Source organism: Ascaphus truei, chromosome 4, assembly GCF_040206685.1.
Source record: "Ascaphus truei isolate aAscTru1 chromosome 4, aAscTru1.hap1, whole genome shotgun sequence".
In the NCBI taxonomy this organism is placed as follows: Eukaryota; Metazoa; Chordata; class Amphibia; order Anura; family Ascaphidae; genus Ascaphus; species Ascaphus truei.
This window is the reverse complement of record NC_134486.1, coordinates 373,075,961-373,096,234: the sequence shown is the minus strand read 5'-3', so window position 1 is coordinate 373,096,234 and position 20,274 is coordinate 373,075,961. Positions and strand designations below refer to the sequence as shown.

Here is a 20,274-nt window from a genome sequence, read left to right as displayed (position 1 = left end):
AAATATTCAGCAGTGGTTTTCTTGTGTTCAGATTCCTTAGGGAGCTTTTAGGACATACAGTGAACATGCTTAAATAATGGAATAATAATTTGTCATTATGTATATGGGGCTGGCATTGCAAGAAGGTATACTTATGAGTTTCTCTCTTTCTGAAGTTGAGCATATTTTATGTAAATTACATCTTGTTCACTCTGTGGAATACACGGCACAGCTCCTTGATTACCTCTGTAATCTTCCAGGTTATGTAACTGCATGAAACCTCTGCTTCTTTTTTTATCACTTTCTCAACAAAAAAAACGATTGTTAACCACTTCAGTTCTAAAGAGAGCATCAGCACACTGCATAGCTTGGAGTGAGGTATCGGTGGTCAACATTAGGTCTTTAAATATGTTCAAGAATGAAATGTTTCTTATGGAACGCTCACTACATTGTACACTTTTTGCAGGAAGAGCTGCATAAAGTGGACCAAGAAGTGGAAACCTGTAAACGTCACCAAAAACACTACGACGAGAAACGAAGGGAGCACTTGGAGGGTATCCAAAAACGGAAGGAAGAATTAGCCGTCAAAGAAAAAGACCTGGAGGTAGGTACTGGAGTGCTCTGGTTGAGTGCAACTTTGGTAAATACAATGAGTGCAACATCTGGAAACATCAGGTTTCAAGCACAGAGGTATTTTGTATCAAGGCAAAAGTGGATTCATTGTGAGGCAAAAAAAAGTGCACCAGATTCATCAAAAAAAAAATCCTATTGAAGGCAGTAATTTGCTTGCTGCTTCTGGTGCACTCCTTGTCCCACACGTTCTCCATTTGATATGTATTGATTTACGAGCAAATATATTAATTCATTTTACCCGAGCACATTTTATTTTATGCTATGAAAATCAATTCAATTACCATCGTCTCTTCTCGGATGTTTATTCAATCCGTTTAAATTGAGTCAATTGAAATTGTAATAACATTAGGCATTTTTACACGTGACCTCACTTTTCACATTGTAAAGTTTAGGTGAAGTTGCCAAATGTATACAACAAAAGACAGGGGTGCCCAATGCTACATCCAATTGACAAACATATACGGTAATAAGTATAAAGTTTAAATACTTCAATAATAATAATAATAATTACTCATCATACAGAGGCAAAGGGAAGGGTTCACAGTGTAGTGTAGGACATGCATTTTTCATTGTACCTTGACGTTTGGTATGTAGGCTTACAACGCTTTGGCCAAAGGGTTTTACTAAATAACCAAGTAATTATTATTATTATTGAAGTATTTAAACTTTATACTTATTACCATATATGTTTTGTCAATTGGATGTAGAATTGGGCACCCCTGTCTTTTGTTGTATACATTTGTCACGCTCAGTAGCATTCTTTTTGACATAAATATATATTCATGATGTGGTGGGTGTAGGAGTTTGAGATAGCTGGGAATGAAGTTGCCAAATGATTATAATGCAGATATATTGTAACAAAGATCCCATCAGTTTTAAAATGGTGTAGATAAATATTCAAGATTAAAAGACTGCCAATCTGGCTGTGAATTTGGCAGCTAATTGTGAAGGACCATATCTGTTTGGTAAGATAAATCACTTTTAATGACTCGCCGTCGCCGGCACTATAAGTGCAGCCTTAGACAAGTAAATGAGCACACCGTAATATTTTCCATTTGAGAGCGAGAGAGAGAAAACACACCATAGGGCCGTTGTATTCTGTGTGGCCCTGCGCGTGCATGTACGAACGCGTGTGCACCTGCCGCATGCTTTTCGTGTGTATGCTGTGAGTGAAGGTACTATGGGCTGCAAGTTGAAGAGCTATAGCATAGTACGATAGATGCAAAAACAAATACACTGATGCACACATACCTACATTTGCATATACTCGCACTGTTGCACAAGTTTACAAAACAATACGTTTATACACATACATACCCAGACTTGAGGGTGTGTGTAATATCACGATCCTCGGCCCTTGTCGATCCACTGTTGGTTGAAGGCCTCACCTAGGATTTTCCAGGTACTGTGTGCAAGCCTCTCTTCATTCTATTCCATCCTCCCACCATACATTAGGTCATCGTCCAGTCGAGTACCATCTTTGTCCAAAGATGGTCATTCCTTCTTGCGATATGTTTGACCCACTGCTATTTTAATTTCATCCATTGTGATTAAAAAATTATAATGTGACGTACATTTCTTCGAGAGAGAGAGAGATATATATATATATATGTGTGTGTGTGGTTATATATATATATATATATATATATATATATATATATATATATATACACATATATATACATATACACACACACACACACACACACACACACACACACACACACACACACACACGCATAGACTACCTCTGAAATACACATTGGAATACTATTAGGAAGCCACAGCCCTTCCTCTTTTGAAATAGAATGTATACATTTGGATAGAACAAAGTGCTCAGAGGCAATAAGTCAATATATTAACTTTTTATCATATTGTTCCCTATGTGGTACGTCTTGTGTACTCGTATATTCTGAGCTTTTGTCATGCTTTGTTCTGATCAGGGGCTTCACAGTGTGTAAACAGGTTGAAAAAGTGCAAAAATAAGACGCACTACTGAAAAAAAGATTGAAAGGTAGACTCCAGGAGGTTCCATATTATATTTATAATCTGAAAAAGATGTCTACATTTTAATGGATTGTATATTTGTTTTGTAGTTCTGATTGGCTAGAAAATGAGGCTGTTACTATGAATAGAGGCCCCAGCCCTGGTTGGTATACGTCATACCTCTCAGGAAGCGATATGCTTTGACATGACCCAGAATAGTCGTCTTTACCACACCTGTGGCGATAACTGTTTTACTTGGAAGCTGTAAGTGTGCTTCTCTTTTTATGAATGTGGCATACATTTTAAAACTAAACTTTCTCTTCCTTGCATTCTCATCAATAATAAATGGTAATCCGTAGAAGCTCAGGTTTCAGTGGACACACTTTGTGAAGCATTTGAAAATGCTTGTTGAGGGATCATATATATCAGACACGGACACATTGGATTTTGTAACGGGTTTTGTTCTGGATGTTGTCCTACGTAGGATGATAGGCTTCTCAATAACTGCAAATAATGAAGTCTTGAAGTGTACTTTAAGCCAAGCAAACAGTTTCCAAGTTCTCATTTCTCTTGAATTCCTTATTTATGAAATGTGTAGTGCATTAAGCCAGCGGTGCCAAACTGGGGGGTGCGCCCCCCGGGGGCCGGAGATTGTCTGCGGGGGTGCGGGGTTTAAAGACACCCCGCGCGCTTCACAAAGGCACTTAATTTAAGTGTCGGGGAAGCGGCGAAGGCCTCTGTAAACCTCACTTACCTTGCTCCTGGAGACACGTCGCCAAGGCAACGCAGCATCAAATGACGTCGCGAGGTCATGTGATGTCACGTTGCAACGGCGTCATGACGCCGGAGCCAAGGTAAAAGGTGGGGGGGCGCGAAGAGAGGGGAAGAGTCGGCAGGGGGGCGCAGGGGGACAAAAGATTGCGCTCACCTGCATTAAGCTATCTGAAGCTTCATGTGTATTTGCAGGCCTGTAATGCGTGCATAATGATGTTGTACTTCAATATTGTTTCAGGAAAAGAAAGCAAAGGCCAAGCACATCTACCCAGAGCGGATGGAAGTCACTAGAACAGCAAGAAGTCTTGACACGGAAATTAGTCGCCTGAGGGAAAAGATAAACTCAGAACGTGATCTCCATGGAAACAGGGAAGAAATAATAAGGTAGGCAGATTTCCTTTCCCCATAACAAATGAATCGCATAACATTGGGAATTGATACAATGGAAAAACGTGTATTGTGGGGTTTTTTTTTTTTTCTTTTCCTCCCAGAATGTTTTTTTGTAATCTAATTTTTAGCATGACACCATCTGCTGGAAACGGTGAATTTGGATTGCTCTGTATTTAATTAGTTTTTTCAGGACTTTCTTAACACCAATAATGTTAAATAAATGTGATCACAATACAGGGTTTTTGCTACAGTACATTTTAGTCTTATTCATCGCCTTATACTAAAGGGAAGGTTACAAATCTATAGGGATCTTGCAGATAATACCTGCAACATATTTCTTTTGAAAATCGCCTTTCCGGCGATTTTCAGTACACGGCAGGCCCCTGGAACGGAATCCGCCGTATTCCCGGGACCCTGCTGTATATGTCATTTTTCAACCTCCGCTAGTATGGAAATATATAATAGCCCTGAAACCAAATGGTTATAAAATGATATACTGTATATATTATTATTTTAACCAAATATCCTTATATTCCATATCTTTAGAAAGCCATGTCTACTTTGTTATACCTTACCAAACTGCTAACGCACCCCATGGGTGATTTTTGGATTAAAGGACAATCTTTTTCTCCTGCTTAAAAGCGTGCACACGGTGTGTAAAAGTGGGAATTAATTTTATACTGTGGTGTACTGTAAATACAGAAATCACTTTGCATATGTGTTCTCTCTTTTGTCCCTGAAACCCAATATTGTATGCAGATTTCTGTATGTATAATATACATGCAGGCTGGAATATTGCACAAAATATTCTATAGACCTGGGTTACATTTCTGATTTTAAGGCAGAGAACAAACATTAATGGGTTAATTGCACACCTTATTCCAAATCAAAAGAAATATTCCCAAATGCAATTTCCTTGTGATGTAGCAATTTAAAGTTGGTGTAGAACTTTTCGAAGATGAGCTTTAAATACATTTTTAGGCTGTTAAACACACCTACAAAACATTAAAGCACAATAATAATTTATAACTACCACCGAAAGAAATGATACAGCTCAAAATAAACATGTAAATAAAAATGGCACTATAAACTTGAAGTGCAAGGCTAGATAATAAAGCCTATGGTGCTGCTACAGGGCAATAATACATACTATACTAAAAGAAAAGAACCCGGTTTAGCACTCCGGTATACCGCAAAATATAAATATCATTTATTACAACATCAAGATAATCATAAAAACGGGTAATCTCCCTCAATATATTCATGAAAAAGCAGCTCATTCAAAGTAGAGTAAGGACAACCCTAATCTCTACAAACACATGGTGATAAATGTATCCGGGCTGGTCACATGGAAATAAATCTCTTCTGCTTCCATAATATCCATGCATCGTATGATAAAATACCCCATGATTAAACAAGTACTGTCTCCTAAAGATAGAAAAAGGCAAAAAAAAAGTAATCGCAGCCACAGAAAAGAAAAAGAGGTGTGTGTGTGTGTGTGTCACGTAGGCACACCTGTGAGCACGTGATCTGCATACAAGACATGGGTTAATGCACAACTCGCAAGCTGGCCCACTTTTTACCTTCGCAAAGGTCCCTCAAATGAGCTCCACTGGTGAGCATGTGATTTAGATCTGCAACCATGTTTAATACATGCATACACACATACACACACACATACACACACACACACACGTCACTACTGGGGACCTCAAACTGTGGGAGATATTGTCCTAGTTCAGGGGTCTGCAACCTTTCAAGGAAAAGAGCCATTTTAGAAAAAATATTTGTCCAAAACATTTCGAGAGCATGCATGAATATGATTACACCACCACAAACGCATACATATACTGTAAGCACACTAATTGTTGATGTTTATACAGTATATACCTTACGACAAACTTCAATCAGAATTGGGGAAAGGAAAAAAAAAATGTGGTGGAATAAAATGTATCTCACAATAATAAGTCCCTTTATTTTGTTTTTTCATTGTTCTGTGCAAAACAGTTTGTAATTTGTCATTTCCACCCTTGGGTAAAAAACGCTAAATAAATCAAAACATGCTTGGTGCTGCGTATTTATTTACCCCTCCTCTCTCACATATTAAAGGGGGGAAAAATAATAATTGAAAAAACAGCAGCCTGGGTTGCTGCTTTAAAACAAAATATTTCTTCTTGGAGCAAGTCTGTCGAATCTATTTACTTTCCCCTTGGGGAGGAGTGAAGCAATTGACTTCATTTTCAGCCATCGGAAGATGCATTGTTCCTGAACCCAATCACTTTCATACATCTGTATGCATAACAATGTACTGTATACTACACTTGTTAACATATAAGATGGATGCTGCATACCATGCAAAGATCCTTGTAATCATTGGCTTGCTGGTAATGTTGCATGCATTTTCAGTGCCTGGGTATTAAGCAATTTGAAAAGCTATTAGATATTATGTGCATCAATACAATCCACACAATAAGGAATTAGGTAAGTTACCGATCGATCCGTTTTCCTGTGTTCTTTCGGCGAAGATTCGGCTCGGGGGTTCACTAAATAGCTGTAAGTGCAGCAGAAGAGTACCAAAGATGTAAAGTTCTGTGTGGAAGTTCATGTGACGAGGCAGTCACTAGATACAAGTTGTGCACTGTTAAAGAGAGGGCAAGGCTCAAAAAGTGGCGTGCCAGAGTCTGTTTCAGAAGAGGAAGGGATGCGACTTCGTAAATTTTTATTTATTTATAAAAAAAATGTTGTGAAAACTATAGGGGAACCCCCGCAGCTTTCACTAAAGTGGATGTAGGTGCTCCCTAGGTAGGTAATTAGATAGCAAACAGAGAACAGAAACCTAGATTGGGCACTCAGTACATCTGGTGGGTGATGAGTGAAAAAATTTAAAACAAACTCCGACGAAGCACCACACAGGCGTGAAACGCATTAGAGACAGAGGTTTTTTCCTGCACCCATTCCTGTCTGCACCATGATTTTTCAATAAAGGACTTTATTTTATCATACTGCTGCTGTCCCGTGGATCCAGTTTCTTTGCTGTGCGCTGCATTTCTACATTCGTGGCTACCTGAATCATCTCAACTGGCAGAAGCACGCATTCTAGAAGGCACAATGGGCAAGGTCACGTGAGTTTGTACCTTAGACAGTACTTAGAGGTATTTTATTGGTGTTTTAAGCAGGTTGTCAGTACCAGTCCACATTGGCAGTGAGGGGGTGGGGCTCGTATATCTCCATTACCCACACTCACCAGGACATTTATTCAGGTGTCAGACATATATACTCACCCATATATACCTCACTCATTTATATACCTTAACCCAGCCTACCACCTTCAATCAAGAAATTATTGTTTATTACATATTCTGTCACTAGAGCACTATTTTTGAACAATGTTCTTCTACCTGCTCCCCTCTGCAGCCTCCGCCGGCGCATGAGTGCACCGGCACCACTTCCACCCCCCCTTCCCCCCAGCCGCTTGCCTCACACCTGGGCCGTTGGCGGACCCCCCGCATCAACGCCACCCTGCCGCCTCACCTCCAGCCACCCGCCTCTCACCCGCACCGCTGACTCGCCTCTGCCGGTCCCGGGGGGGGAAGACATGCAGGGGGTTTAGATAACCCACCCACCCAGTCACTAACCTAAAGTCACCAAATGTCACTCAAGACACTACCCACCCACTCACTGAACTCTGAAGGGGGAGGGGAATTGGACATGTGAAGGGCAGGGGGGCCCTCACCGATGGGGGGGGGGGACAGCTGTCAATGGGGGGGGGAATCGCACATCTCTGCGTGGGGTGACGGAACACAGCTGTGAAGGGGGGGGGGCGGCGAACTGTCAACGGGGGGGAGGCCCCAGACCTGTCATGGGGGGGGGGGGGGAAATGACCAATGTGCAGGGGGGGGAGGAAAACAGAGCTGTGAAGGTGGGGGGAGGGGGGCGGAGGTGTGAAAGGGGGAGCCCAAGCTGTGAACGCCTGAGGGCCGCATTCATGTTCAGGGGGGGGGGGCTAGGTTGCTGTCAACGGGGGAGAGAGAGGGGGAGCGGAGAGAGGTGGCGCGGGAAAATTCTATCCCGGGCAACGTCGGGTATATCAGCTAGTACTATATATAAATGCAAGCACAATCCGTATATAACAGCGGTGGCCAACCCCAGTCCTAAAGGGCCATAAACATGTCAGGTTTTCAGGCTGTCCTTGCTTTCAGTACTGGTGTCTTAATCAGTTTGAGCTACCTGTGCTGAAGCAGGGATATCCTGAAGACCCGTTGGTGGCCCTTGAGGACTGGAGTTTGGCACTCCTGGTATATAAGAATGACGATGGATAGAAGGGGACAGCTACATCAGCGTCTGATAAATTGCAATTTCCCAACGATCTTACCCTGAACTCTGAAATAATGTTGAGCTGTTAACACGAGTTTGCCCTTGGTGCTGTATTAATTTCCCTCGCCTTCACTGTAGTTTAGTTTGACATTACTGTGCTTGGATGATTATTCTTCTCACAGCTTCTCATGTGAAACTTTGATATCTATATCCATGCAGTATTTATCCCTCTTAAGACATGAAGCCTATATCTATTTTAGTGTTTAGATATTCATAGTGATTTCGGTTTCCTCCTGCACTTTAAGGCATTACTGTGTTGCACATTTTATTATTTCACTCAAGATTTCCTTATTTTGGTCTCAACTCTGCATTAAAGCAGTAATCTTCCTGACTATTTAAAATGATACATTTTTTGTTGAGTCAACTCAGAATGCTTTCACATTACACTGCTATATAATGCATTATTTATCATTTGAAACTGTCCTCATTTGATATGTAAATCTTAATTTTGTAATGAAAACCTAATTACAAACCGCATAAATATAAATGCCATACACTGGTTCCCCACGTTCTCTGATCATAGAGGGTTGGTGGCGAAGCATTGGGGTGGGCATAGATCCTATATTCGGGGGAGTTCCCCTGGCTTTATGGAAGCTGTGTCTGACAGGCAAACAATAGCACCAAAGAGGTGGGCAGCTAAAAAAAACGTGGGCTGGCCTGCCTCCCACATCTGATGAATGTGGAACCCTGACTGTTAAATGCCTGTTTGAATAAAAAGAATTCACTTATTTTGCAATGATCATGGTGCAGTACATGGCAGTTCTTACTATTGATCACTGTTAGTGCTGCATTTTTCTCATTTTGGATACATAGACACTGTAAAATTAAAAACAATAACAAATACTTTTAAGCAGCATTTTATTGGTGTGTTTTTTATCCTTTTTTTTTTTTTTTTTTTTTTAATAAATCCGTTGTGTATTGTTAGATAATACTTTCTGCATTTTGTTCCCACTCTGTATGCCCTTTTTAATTATTTGAATTGCTTGGAATGCAAATAGTATAATGCCAAGTACGACAGCCTTTTAATGTACTAACTTTTAAAGCCTTTTAATGCACTTGGTTGCCACCTAAAACATCAATTTCTAACTCATCATCTTCCAGCACAACCCCTATTTGATATGGTAGAAGTGAGGTAATACACAGTTAGCAATGTGCCAAATAATGCCCTTCATTCTACCCTGGGTATTGTATTGCAGCTCTATGAAAATTTATTTTGCTTTCTTTTTGTCTTTGTGTTGCTGTATATAAATAATGTGTTTAACTAAAGTGCCGTTCATTCCTGGTCACGACTTTAAACATCCTTCTTAGATCTCCCTTCTTGTCTTTTTTCTTTTCTTCCGTACCTTGCATCTATCTTGTTAACTCCTGTTTATCGTTGTTTCTGTCACTGTTGTAATGTTGTCACTCCTGCTTATACTGTATGATCTTCATGCGGACAAGTTGTCCCTGTACCTTGCAGTATAGATATCCGTTGCAAAGATTATTAGAACCATGTCCATTTTAATTAAGGTTGTTGGCATTTTATGGCTGTGGAATTGCTGGCTGAAGACACCTAACAATAACCATGGTAATGTTTCATTTTCATGTTGTTTAAACATAGTTCTTTGTTTTTTACTTGTTTAAAGCGCGATTAACTGCTACGTATTGTTTTTGTATTTCCATACAAGGCAATACCATGCTGCAAAAGAAAATTATCAAGACGTAGAGAGTAAAGTGAAGAATCTGAAGAGGTTTATTAAATTATTAGAGGAAATAATGGCCCTGAGATACAAGACTTATCAGCAGTTTCGAAGGTAGGACCATTTTGTGTGCTATTTATCTCTGAAGAAGGATTGTGCTAGTTTAAAACTTGCTATTCTGATCTGCAGAGGTGCCATTACCAATAAAGTTTAATCTTTGTCATTAAAACGCCTGCTTCATACATTAATAGTTCTGCCAACTAGAGCAGATCACGGAGCAGCACAGTATGAGAAGGGTAACGTCTCTAAAATTATTCAATAAACGTAGCAAGGAAAATAGACCAAGTTTGACGCGAGTTGGAACATTTTCTCTTGTGAAATCATTCAGAAATTAAGGGCATTAACTGACACATAATTTCCCAGTTGAATTTATCTACTTTGATCTCCAAGTTAAGTGATGGGTATTGTAAAGTGCATCCCCTCTAATTGGGCCCTAACTACTAATTCATGTGAGTTCAACTCCTGATTGTCAGATAATTTATTGTGAGATACACTTCCTTTAATGCTCCATTACTTTGGCTTGACATACTGTAGTACGTATTTGTGTATGCCCTGTTGCGTTTAACTGTTCAAAGGGGGCAGCAGCTTCCACATAACACGCCAACTGGGCTCAGCACCTCCAGCAGGGAAGCAATCAATGCTATATCACAGGGGTAGCCAACTCCAGCCCTCAAGTGCTACCAACAGGTCAGGTTTTTAGGCTATCCCTGCTTCAGCACAAGTGGTGCAATCGAAGGCTGAGCCACTGATTGGCGGAAGCAGGGATATCCTGAAAACCTTACCTGTTGGTAGCTCGAGGACTGGCGTTGGCCACCCCTGCTAGATCATAAAAGGGAAGCTCACGTATATGACATTTCTTCTCCCTTGTTTATGTATTTCATTTGCACTTATTTGATTTGTCTAAAAGTGGTTGCATTATCTGTTCTGACCATATCTGAAGAGGTGAACCCAACTTGAGCTATATTAATGTGTAATGTCAGTCTGAGTGGCAAACTGCACAGAAAGTTATGATAATGGCATTCTGAAGATTCTACATCAGTATTCATCCCACCACGTTTCTCCAACCCTTTGTAGGATGACATTACATTAAGTCATGGTAAGATTTCCATTTAATTGATGTAGTTGATACAATCTCTGCAAAGAGAATTACAGATCAAGTTACTTAACCTTGGCTTTATCTCCAATGCCCTTTGGACTTCAAAGTCTTTGTTTTTTTCCCCCCAAAGTAAATTTGATTTGAAATGTAATTAACCCTGTAAATATAGAGCAACCACACTGAAAACAGCAGTCTCACTTGGGAAAGCAAAGTTCAGATGTCAAGTAAAACCACTCAAAGTAAATTTAAATATGGTTTGTTGTAACTGGTCTTCATTTGTATACAGTATCTTTTAAAGTGTAATCTCAAGTCACATATTACTAGAGTTGGACAATATAACGATATGATGCCAATATTACAATACAAGTTTTTTAGGTCAATATGGAAATTTATCACAATGCCTCTCTGAACCATGCGAGTCATTTGTCATTTTAGCGACACATCCGTTTAAGATGCTTCATGGCAACATATCTGCCAATGTAAAAGGGATCCTGCACCAATCTTTACAATACACCCTCAATGATAGGTGCACCCTTTTTTCCCGGTGGGTGCGTTTGCCCACTTTTGCTTAATCCCTTCTCTAACATCATCTCTGTATTTAGTGGAGAAGGACGTATTATATATTTTAAAATACCCTTTGAACTTGTTATAAATGTTTATGCTAAATACCTTTCAAATTATTATATATATATATATATATATATATATATATATATATATATATATATTGTCATTAAGAAATCCCTTTTCCCAATGTATCACATTTATTGCAGTAAAGATCACAATACATTTCTTAATATTGTGAAATTGATTTTGTCATTGCCCAACTCCATACAGTACTATGGAAATCTCTATGGCAAATACCTGAGAATATGTAGTCTGTTAAAGTTCCCACCTGGGTGAAAACAGTATAAAGTAAAAACATGGCATTACATTCAATGTGGTCTTATGAGAACTAAGAAAAACAATTACTCAGGTGATCTTTAGATCCATTTTTTTTTTAAATTCCGAATAATACTGGACATATTTATTTGCTGAATAATTGGTACTCATTCTGGGAGTGGTCCATGTTTGGCCATCATTTTCATTTCATTAACATTTCAAAATGACTTATACTTTTTCATTCATTCAAAGGGGCCTTACTTTACGGTGCAAGATTTACTTTGATTCATTACTAGCTCAAAGAGCATACTCTGGAAAAATAAGTTTCGACCACAAGAATGAAACACTTTCAATAACCGTAAGTCATTCAATCTGTATGCATCAAACACTTGCCTATGGTAGTTATCCAAAGTACAGTTAATTTATGAAAATGTGCACTCTACGTTTTTCTGTCTAAAGTCTTGGAACATAATAAAGTCTGCTTCCTTAAAGAATTTTTAAGTTACCAAGTATTGCACATATGTATTTACATGGATATACAGATGAAGCAGGACTTTGTGTCTCCGGAGTCGCAGATGAAAAAGCAAAGCTGCGTCCCATACGATAGTGACATCGCAACGGGGATCCATGCTTCCGGATCGAACTCCCCGGAGCGATAATCCTCCGGCATCGGGCACAATCTGTTCCCGTGTAGCTGACCCTCCTGTTGAACTCTGAGGACCCCCTGGTTCCTGATATTTACCTTTTATGTGTTAGTGTTTCTCGTAACTTTATTGAAATCAGTATGGCTGCTATCCACGCCTCACTCTCACAGGCCATTAGGAAGCGACAATGTCGTGTGAGATGATATGACAGCTTCTTATTGGATGACCCAGGGAGCCATCCACTTCCACAAAAAAGGGTAAATTTCTCAGGAACTGGTGTGGCTTCCTCCGCCTCTAGTGAGGAATAGCACGAATCCGCTTCATTGATGTAGCGTATGGTGATGTTGAAGTCTTTAGTTTGGTGCAATTGTTCAGTGAGTAAGAGAGACGCGCCTGCCTCAAAGTATTTAACACTGGTTATTGTGTCATATGTAAGTTGAGGACAAACTTTAAATGAATAAACACACTTATTCCTTGCGAAATGCCTCCAAATATCAACATTTCAAGCAGGTATCTCAAGTTCTCCATTCTCTAAAAGATATTTAAGAATTATTGAACAGCGTTTACAATGGGTTTTTTGTTTTTCTAGTGAAAGGTTAAAATAACACACATTTCTCATTCATTTTTGGGAATTTCCCCAAACCGTGCTCTAAATGTACTGAGCCCTACTGCTTCTGATTAGTGAGTTGTGGAAGCCTCTAGAGCAGGGGAGGCCAACTGCAGTCATCATGGGCCACCAACAGGTCAGGTTTTAAGGATATTCCCTGCTTCAGTACAGGTGGCTCAGCCAATGACTGAGTCACTGATTGTGCCACCTGTGCTGAAGCAGCGATATCTTTAATACCTGACATGTTGGTGGCCCTGGAGGACAGAAGTTGGCCACCAGCGATTGGTGCCATATTGTCAAAGGACTTGGTCAATGAAATCATTGCTTTCTGTGTTCAAACCAGAAAGGAACAGCAGAGCCCCGGACAGGGATACTGTAAGTCAACCTCTGCAGTGTGGCGGTGAAGCCAAGATACAGTAGTACTGCAGACCCCAGTTTAGCAATAATGAGGAACAGTACAGTCCCGGCATTTAGTACCAGTTGCTGCAGGTGGTCTCCTTTTTTTTCACACATTGATGTAAGACTTTATGAATGCTAGCTTCTAGATACGGTAAAGAAAGAGTATCCCTGTCCCAATGTATATTTGGATTTCTAGTCTTTATAGCGGCAACGTGGTCTACCAGCCATAAAAAAAAAATCTATTTTTAACATTACCAAGTCCTATTGCTGCTGACTTTAGAAACCAACTACTAATTTAGAATGGCAGGTTCTGTGGAGATACTGTACCAGTTACTGCGAATTTGTCTCCCTGGGTAGTTAGTGGACACTGCCATTCACACTCATTAGGACAACCAGGATGGCTTTGGCAACAGTCGATGCCAGGGAAATTATAAACATGAAAACTCTGTAAGAAAAACAAATGAAATGTTACAACTATATCAGCACAATATGAACTATTGTATAACCCCATTTTTTAGGGTAGTGCTGCTTTAAATCCATTTTGGTAAATTATAACATGTAACCTTCCTTATGAAGTTTAACATGTATTTGTAGTGGATAACCACACTGCGAGCCAATGTCAGATTCAATAATAATATTTTAAGGATAAAACGTTTGTGCCCTGTTTTGGATTTTGGAGCATTAGAATTATGCAGCTTCTTTGTGGTTTATTCAGTTCATACTGTATGCTGAAACTGTATTTTACAATCCGTAACAACCATGTGATAAAAAAATTGTTATTAAAATATAGGTGCGTGTTTATGATTAAATACCATATCAGAAAAACAGAACTTTAAAATATATGATCAGATACTCTGTAAAGTCCACGTATTCTGTGAAGCTTAGTACTTTGTGTGATGCCTTTTCTCTGCTTGTGCAAATAAAGCACAAAATGTGTTTGGAAACTGCCTCTGAATTTATTTGGGTTTGGTTAATCTCAAAATGTATTTTTGTTTGAAGGTGCCATCCCATAGTGAGTGAATGACAGTGATGATTGATACCATATTTAAAGGAACAATTTCACCCCCTCCTTGCACTTTTTTTGTTACACATGTATAGGAAGCAGGGGCTCCACAGCTAAAACATGTTTATTTAAACTCCGGAGACCTTCTGGTTCCCAAGATACTAACGGGAAGGTGGCGACAAGACTGACCCCTTTAGGTGAAACAAAATGGAAGTTTAAATCACCCGTCAGCTGTTACAGCCCACGAGATGCAGGGGATTTAAACCTCCAAGCAATTTCTCTAGTATGTATCTTGGGAGCCAGGCTGTCCCCAGAGTTGAAATTAATGCAGTTCAGCTCCGGAGACCCTCACTTCCTAAACATGTTTAAAAAAAAAAAAAAAAAAAAGGCTTTAACCCTTAGTGTCCCGAGACGTGTTGGTAGGGGAAATATAGTAGTGTCCAACGCGATCTACACTGATATGGAATGGGGATGACTCCTCCCCTTTTGTTCCATCAGTGACGGAGTGTTCGTGGTAGACCCTGGCCCTTAAAGGGTTAAAAGAAAAATCAAAGGCATATTTAGTCCCCAAAAAAGAAAAATCCCCATCGTGTTTCACTTTATTAGATGCTAAATTTTCTTGTTATTTTGCGCGTTAGTCTATTTTTATATATTTTTAGATCTGTATTTCCTGATCGAATTCATAAACTTTGTAAATTCAAGTTTATAGAATATTTCAGTGGCCCTATTAATTACTAATGATGCCCTTTCCTAATTGCCCATCAGATAAAGAATCGTGTTTTGATATTTGTTTTTGTAAAATTCAACACCAACACCTTTTTAACCTGTTAAAACCTTTCACTATTGTACTGCGTGAATGTAATCCCTGTGGGAAACCAGGTCACATACTGTACGATTCACTTGGATGGCTGCACAGAACGTACAATATGATTACTCAGGTTTTTTTTTTTCTCTCCTTAGATTGATATTTTTGCCTATTCCCCTCCCCAACGCCAACTCCTAGTTATTATAATATGTAGTCAAAACAGAAAATGCCTCTGCAAAATACTATATTTCAGACATAAGCTGGGGATGGGCTAGTAGTTTTGCGCATTTGCTTCATTACAAGCTTCATTTATATTTTAAATCTTTTTTTATTATTATTTATTTATTTTTGAAACACAAATCTTTATCGAAAAAAATAAATGAGGGGGGGAGGAAATGTGTACAAATGCATCACGGACTATGGTGAGGGGCAAGTGTGTGTGTGTGTGTGAAAGCTGTGCAATTTAAATGTAATGTACTTGTAATGGATTAAATAGCAGGATGTAATAGACAAGGAATTGAAGTGGTTGGGAAAAATGAGAGCTGCCGATCCTTGGGTAATAATGTAGTTGTTAGTTGGGTGTTTTAGAATGCAGATTAGGTATTTGACGTTTGAATTGTTGCATTGGCAATATCAGGCACTGGAAAGTAGTGGATGAACACAAAGGGAATGAATTGCACGTTAGAAAAAGATCCACCACAAGATGTCATTGCAGCCTGAAGAACTCGCTACAGATGCTGCAGCTTGTTTACCACTTTCCAACTGCACTGTGAAAGACCAAGAACATTTCTGGTTAAAAATGCTGGCAGCAAAGCAGCTAATCTGTGTTATGATCATTGGGATTTGAAGGCTATCAAAATATTTGTTGATTCGTTCCAGGCTCAATTGCTTTCCTTTTTCTTTTAAAGTAAATTGGGAATAAATGATTGGTTCAGCGTGCATACGATAGTTGACTACCCGGCCTAATTTCACAAAGCAGCACAATAATTGCAGTTCCTGGCTCAATGTGCACCTAGCAAATGGGTTGGCACAATTCAGTATCTCATAGTGACCTTAATCTCATTGATGGACACATCAACAAATTACCTTTTTTTTTTTGTGTGTAATTTATGGGACAGTTTTTAACATTTTGTATGTGTGAACCAGCATGATTGTTCAGTTATACTTTTTCACCAGATCAACTAATTGTCCCTTGCTGTAATGCAGGATTCTCTGAGAATTAAATTTCCAATGCTTTATTCAATTTCAGGTCCAGCCCGGAGAAGGAAACAAGGCTGCGTTGTCTGATATGAGATCACTTTCTGGAGGAGAACGCTCTTTTTCAACTGTGTGTTTTGTGCTTTCTCTGTGGTCCATTGCTGAATCGCCCTTCAGGTGCTTAGATGAATTTGATGTCTACATGGTACAGTCATTTTTCACTCATTTACTATAACTCAAATGTCTGTAGCAATCTCTTCTTTATTTTAATTTGCAATTTATACGTGACTGGGAAGTACTGTATAGCCATCCCTGCTGCAATTATGACCTTGAGGCACCACTGTAAATGTAGAAGCCACTCCAGCACGAACAGAATGAATAAGTCTATAACTTGAAAGATAAAGGGCATAACAAAGCAATGGGGAATGCCAGCAGGGTGCTAGGTTGGATAGGTAGCGCGGTATTAGCAGCAGAAAGCGAGCGGTAGTGATGACACTTCATCAATCATTGGAAACTTAAAAATATATATCGATGGTTTCAACGAGGTACAGAAGGGGAGGGAAGCCTATTTCAGAGAGAGACAAGTTCTAGAACAGGTGGTCCTGCTCTGAGGCCAAAGGGTGAAAGACTCTGAAAACGTGAGCAAGTATTTCACAGAAAAGGGTCGTGGACTTGTGGAAGAATAGTCTCCCAAAAGAACTGGTAGAGGCTTATACAATAAGGCAATTTAAAAAAGCTTGACATAAACGTACGGCCATTATAAATATGAAAGAGAGCCAAGAATCAAATGGGGTCTGAGGCTTTGCAACAGATAAGAGAATCGACAGACTAGGTTGACCAAAGGGTTCTTTTCAGCGATCAAATTTTGTTTAAAACATTTTGTGTTTTGTAAGCGACGCCATGCCATAAGACACTATTTGGTGCTGGAAGACACTTTATGGACTATTTATTTGAATGGGCCATATGTAAGGTGTCTTCCGTTGCTGGAAGATGTCTTGTGGCATAGTAACAGTTGAGGAAATCTTTGGTTAATGGAATGTAGTAAAGTTGTACAAATCATGTTCGAGTTCTTTACAGCTTTACCAGCTGCACTACATTTTATTTAATGAGTAATTACATTACATAAACTTTTGAGACTGGAAACAATCATGATAAAAGGGCAAACAAAGATATGAGATGATTTAAAAAAAAATTACATACATAACGGAATAAAGTTCTCACAACATTTCTTTAGTGATCATGCATTCTTAAAGGGCAATAATTAATTGTCTTCATGTACAGTATATAACCCATTGCTCTATTTTTATTTTCTTAAATTGTATTTAGCTGTTAAATTCATTATTCGCTTTTCATTGCCTGGATGGTTGGTGATATACGGTAACCCACTCTTACAAAATACAATTCCCTCGTGTCCATACTCATCTGCCTTCAAGTACATTAGAAACCGTTTGGGATTAATATGGCATAAAAATGCATACATTCATTGAACAACACACATAATTCGATTTGGGTAGAAATGTACACATTCTTGAGGAGTTTTTGAAATCACAAAGGAAATCCTATTTTTGGCGGGGGGTTTATTTAAAATTTAACACTACAGTATTGTAGCAGGTGGTCTCCGGAGCTGAACCGCATTGATTTCAGGTCCGGGGACACCCTACCTCCCGATAAACAGGCCCCTTTATGTGGTGCTGGTATCCCCACCATGTTAAAATCCTGTGGGTCACGCGACCACGGGATTTTAACATTGCAGGAGATACCGGCACCTCCCAAAGAAAAAAAAATAATTACCTTAGCAGATAGCTGCTAAGGTAATGAAGCTGCTTACATTTTATTTCTAATCATAGTGTGCGTGGGGGTCTCCTGAGCTGGAAGCAGGGGATCCCAGAGGCTGAAATCAATGCAGTTCAGCTCAGGAGACCCCCTGATCACGCACACTATGAATAAAAATAAAATGTAAGCAGCTTCATTACCTTTGCAGCTACCCGCTAAGGTAATGATTTTTTCTTGGAGGGAGGGGGGGGGGAGGGTGGAATTTGATAGTCGTGTGCGGGAGCAGGGGGTCTCCGGAGCTGAACAAAGTTGATTTCCCGAGATACGAGTTATGGGGTGCCGGTATCTTCTGCAATGTTAAAATACCATGGTCACGTGACTTACAGGATTTTAACATGGGGATACCGGCACCCCATAACGGGGCCTGTATCTCAGGAAGTAGGGGTCCCCAGACCTGAAATCAATGCGGTTCAGCTCCGGAGACCCCCTGCTACAATACGGTGTAGTGTTAAAATTTAATTAAAAACCCTGCCATCGCCTGTTGGAGGCGCGCAGGTCGAGTGACTGATTCAGCCTCTTACTGCGTGTCTCTTACAGATAGGGGACACCTCCTGTGTTAATCCGATGGGCCATTAGTCTGTCGCGGCAAATGTTGAAAGGATGTCGGGGAGATCTCGAAAACCAATTCGAGAAATGGTCTGATAACGCCCGCTGCATCTGTATCAATAAATAGATTTTTTCCTTAAACTTTGTGATTACATTTTTTCTGAATCGGTGGTTTTACTTTTCTCTGTTAAAAAACAATTTAAAAAAAAGTTAATCATTAAAGTGAATTTTGACAATTATACACATCGCGGACGAGTTCTCCAAAAATAGGATTTTCTTTGTGTTTTCACAAACATTCTTCTCAAGAATTTTCACGTTATGAATGCTAGGTGGCACCCTCACAATAACCAACAATAAAATATTTCAAGGGTTTTGAGCGAGATTCATTGTAACATTTTAGAAATGTACAATAATTATTGACCTTTGTAATCAAATACAAATACTTGTAATATTATTCATTTGCATTTTAGAAGATTTAGCAGAAAAAAGTCATAATCACTTTAAAGATCTTCACACACGGCCTCTCTCTAGTATTGAAATATGTCAAAATAGAGGCTTCTGTATGGTTAATAATGACAAATCTGTACTAATATTACTATGATCCATTCAGAGGGGAGCAAAGCAAATCATATGATTGAACTCCAGTGTTCTATAAACGAGGGTTATGTGGCGTAATGAATCTCATTAATACAAATTGTTTTTTGTGGCCAGAGACAAATCTGGAACCAACCAACACTGTGTGAGAATGAGGCTAAAACAATGCAAATGTATTTAAGATCGTTTGCTAAACTGCTGCTTTTATATAGCACAGGTCATTTTCACATAGATTACATGGCATGAATACTTCATTGAGCCCGAGTGAAAAGTCTTCACTAACTATAAAACACCTGTCTGTTTGTTTGTATGCTATACAACAGTGGTAGGCAACATGATATAATTCGAGGGCAGCATGTGCAGCCCTTTAGCCCTAACAAGGGCCGCATGTTATCCACATATTTATGGTGCACCGACAGCCATTATAGCTGTGTGTAGGAGCTTCTCTCCGCCCCCTCCAGTCTGCTGTATAGTGCCAACACACTGATAAATACAGTCTCTCCTCTTACATTGAGAAACTAGTGTCTAGCACAGAAGAGTTGTGTCTTGGTATTTATCAGTGCACGATCATTAAGCAGGAGATGGAGCAGGGAGGAGCGACTATCTACACTAGCAACAACATCCCAGCCTGTGCACTGGGGAGAGAGGGAGAGCAGGATGCTGAGGTGGCCGCAGGTGAGGAACCTGATGACCACCTGCTCCCTCCATCCCCAATGCTATAAATTCACTACACAACATTCGCCACTGTTGACCAAACAGAATATGATGGCAGGCTACTCCGCTCAAGTATTTT

General features: G+C 39.6%; 1 protein-coding gene across 3 annotated transcripts in view; it reads left to right on the top strand.

Annotated features, from left to right (window-relative positions):
* SMC6 (structural maintenance of chromosomes 6) overlaps nucleotides 1–20,274 on the top strand; it is a 96,385-nt gene that overhangs the window by 57,790 nt on the left and 18,321 nt on the right. For 2 of the 3 annotated variants that reach the window (XM_075598410.1, XM_075598411.1), the window contains exons 21-25: nucleotides 446–583; nucleotides 3,611–3,756; nucleotides 9,804–9,929; nucleotides 12,106–12,211; nucleotides 16,561–16,713. In XM_075598410.1, coding sequence (XP_075454525.1) covers nucleotides 446–583; nucleotides 3,611–3,756; nucleotides 9,804–9,929; nucleotides 12,106–12,211; nucleotides 16,561–16,713 — 669 coding nt within the window. Of the gene's footprint in view, nucleotides 1–445; nucleotides 584–3,610; nucleotides 3,757–9,803; nucleotides 9,930–12,105; nucleotides 12,212–12,395; nucleotides 14,386–16,560; nucleotides 16,714–20,274 lie in introns of those variants that run through there. The other variant, XM_075598412.1, reaches the window with a different exon arrangement.